The 2,730-nt window shown below is 52.1% G+C and overlaps 1 protein-coding gene across 1 annotated transcript; it reads right to left on the reverse strand.

Moving 5' to 3' along the window:
• Positions 1-673: 673 nt before the first annotated feature.
• TOMM5 (translocase of outer mitochondrial membrane 5) lies at positions 674-2,031 on the reverse strand. The gene is made up of 2 exons (XM_082498111.1): positions 1,853-2,031; positions 674-1,189 (listed from the first exon to the last, which is right to left on the reverse strand). The coding sequence occupies exons 1-2, from the start codon at positions 1,971-1,973 to the stop codon at positions 1,155-1,157; spliced, it is 156 nt and encodes a 51-aa protein (XP_082354237.1). The 5' UTR covers positions 1,974-2,031; the 3' UTR covers positions 674-1,154.
• Between the last annotated feature and the right edge of the window lie 699 nt (positions 2,032-2,730).

The following is a 2,730-nucleotide window of genomic DNA, read 5'->3' on the forward strand; positions in this document are numbered from 1 at the left end:
ACGCTTTAGAATATCAGCCCACGGGTCCGATAATAGCAGGGGCCCCCTTCAGCCTACATAAAAAGCATTTAGCTTACAAAATCCCTTTCAGAGAAAATAATCACAATCCCTCTTCACACACCAAGCTGCTTCTTTAAGGAAATACCCCCTATTTTGACATCAGCATAATCAGTACAAGGTAAGAATATTGCAAGTGGCCTCTGAGTAAAGTAACACTCCTTAAATACTGGAACACAGCAATTTTTCATGGTAAAAAGAGATCAATTCAAAACATGACAAAACACTACAAGTACTGGTATGAGGCAGTAACAGGCACTGTAAAAAGTCTGCTGTGGCTAAAATTCAGTTAGTAGCTCACAGAAGAAATATGGTGTTGCTCCTGCTTTACTTTGCAAAAATTCAAGATCCAGGAGTTTCTAATTGAAGTGGAAACTGCCACAGGCCTATTGGATAAAGCCGGGCGGCCCCTCTCCTCTCTCTTCCTCTGTTCATGTTTTACAGCTGAGTTGTACACATTTAGCAACCTGAAAAAACCATCTTTGCCTTGTCTTTTTCACCCTCCTTTTCTTTTCCTCAATATAAGTTGCTTTTAAAAGTTGAGGAAAGAGCAAGCCTAAAACAGGAGCCGGGGAAATAAGACCAGAAGACCTCTAGTTTAAGTGATGCTTATTAAAAATAAATCACTACCAGAGTTAAGTGATACAACTGCTCTTCCATTTATTTCAAATCAAACTGTTTGTGAACTGGATTCATTAAAGACTTCATTTTTCAAACAGACAGGTTCAGTAAGGTTGATAGTGGTAGCATGTGGCAGTTTAGAGGAAGCTGCACAACAAAGCAACTTGCTAGCACTTAACACTTCGTACAAAATGGAGATGGACTTTTTTTTTTAAACAGTGCAAGAAATGTTCCATCACAAGTCATTGCTGATGACAATAGGGAGTATTCTGCGACCGGAATTCATCTGCAGGGACAACAGGCATCTTCCCCATACTCCCAACTAGGCTATCAGTCTCAGATCAGATATACTTAAATGAAACATTTTATAACCATTTAGTATCAGATGTCTGCCTCTGGCACAACATTGAATTAACAGACGGGGAAAGCAGCTACAGTCCATTTTATGTTTTCATATACTGAGTTTTCTTAAGTGTTCATATACTGTCCAGCTTCTTCAGGATGAAAGGAGCTAAAAAGAGAAAATAGAGCAGCATGAACGTAACACAGCTGAAGATAACAAGAACTCTGCAGTGAGTTTGTGATGAAACTGCAGCACGTTTACATGGCATACAAAATATTCATACTCTGGGTGAGATTCCACCCTCTGCCTCCCACATAGTCCTTTCTCTCCCTGCACAATTGCTTTAAGAGGTGAGGGAGCATGATTCACAGGGGGAATCGGGTATGCCCGCTTCTTCAGAGTTTTCGACACCACCCAGTGCAGGGGGGGAGGGGGTTGACACACAAACGTGACTTTTCATTTGCTAAACAGAAATGCACCCTGGAAAGTAGGAAGCCTCTGATGCAACACACTACGGAACTGCCTGCAAGACAGACAGCGGCCCTATTCTTTCATGCTTTAGAAGAGTACGGCAGCACTGCTGCTCGCCCAAGCCCAGCATTCCAGGCGCCTCAGGGTACGCCGCCGGGACGCCGAGCCTCTCCCGCTCCCCCGGGGACGCGACTCTCCCGCAAGTTCTCCCGCAACGTCTCCGCGGCCACAGCGCCAGCCAGAGCCAAAGACGCTCCAACGGGCCGCGAAGAGAAGCCGGGCCGCGCCGATCCCACCCGGCCCGCCTCGGGAGCGTAGGCCCCGGTCCGGCTGCGGCCGCCTCCCGCCCCGAGAACTTACTGATCCGCAGCAGCGCGACGTAGATAAGGAAGTTGCGGACGGAGGTGAGGACGTCGCGGCGCATCTTCCGCTTGAGCTCCTCCGGGTCCATCTTGGGCCCCAGCCCCTCGATACGGAACATGCCGGCAGCCCCGCGCGCGCCGGTGACTACGGCAGGCGAGGAGGGACACACGCGGCCACGGCGGCGGAGGCCGGATCACATGACAGGGGCGGGTTGTGGTAGCGCAGCGCATGCGCAAGGAGGCGCGTCCGAGCCGCAGCCTTTAGTGGGGAGCCTGTGTCCTCCCGGCGACGGGTAGGTGGAACCTTTCCGGGGGTGGGGCCTTCACAGGCGGTAGGGTGGCCAACCTGCCCCCGGCCCGGCCCGGCCCGGCCCGGCCCGGCCCGGTAGGGCTGTGGAAGCAACAGTGGTTCGCGGCCTGTCTCTGCCGAGGGGCGCTGGCCACGGTTGCACCTGCTTGTGGCAGGCTGAAAGCACAGACACGGGGGCTGACCGGGGGTCGGGGAACTGCGAGGGTCCCTGCACAGAGTTTCTCTGGTCGTGCCTCCAGCAGTGTGTGCCTCTTTAGTGCCTGCTAGGTTGCAGGCAGTAGTGTGCTGTTTCTTATGGCAGAGATGAGTCTGCAATAGGGAGCTGTACCACCCGAGGCACTGCTCTTCCAGGGCTGGAAGGCAGCTCTCCCCACCCTGGGCTTAAGACTACAGCAGAGCAGCCTGGAAGCTGCCTGGTCTGGTTGCCCTGAGCGTGTGAACTCAGGAGCCTTTGTGCAGGCAAAACACTGGCATGTGTGCAGGGAACAGGAGTTCGAGTTAAGCATAGCTGTCATGGAGGAGAGTCACGCAGCCTACCAGGAACCTCCCTCCTCAGCTCTTCCTGT

This window comes from Vanellus vanellus (assembly GCF_965231255.1).
Source record: "Vanellus vanellus genome assembly, chromosome: Z".
NCBI classification, from domain to species: domain Eukaryota; kingdom Metazoa; phylum Chordata; class Aves; order Charadriiformes; family Charadriidae; genus Vanellus; species Vanellus vanellus.

Coding starts and splice junctions, on each gene's coding strand:
- TOMM5 (XM_082498111.1), bottom strand. CDS start 1,973: ATGTTCCGTATCGAGGGGCTGGGGCCCAAGATGGACCCGGAGGAGCTC. Junction 1,190..1,852: donor CGTCGCGCTGCTGCGGATCA/GTAAGTTCTCGG, acceptor TTCTCTTTTTAG/CTCCTTTCATCCTGAAGAAG.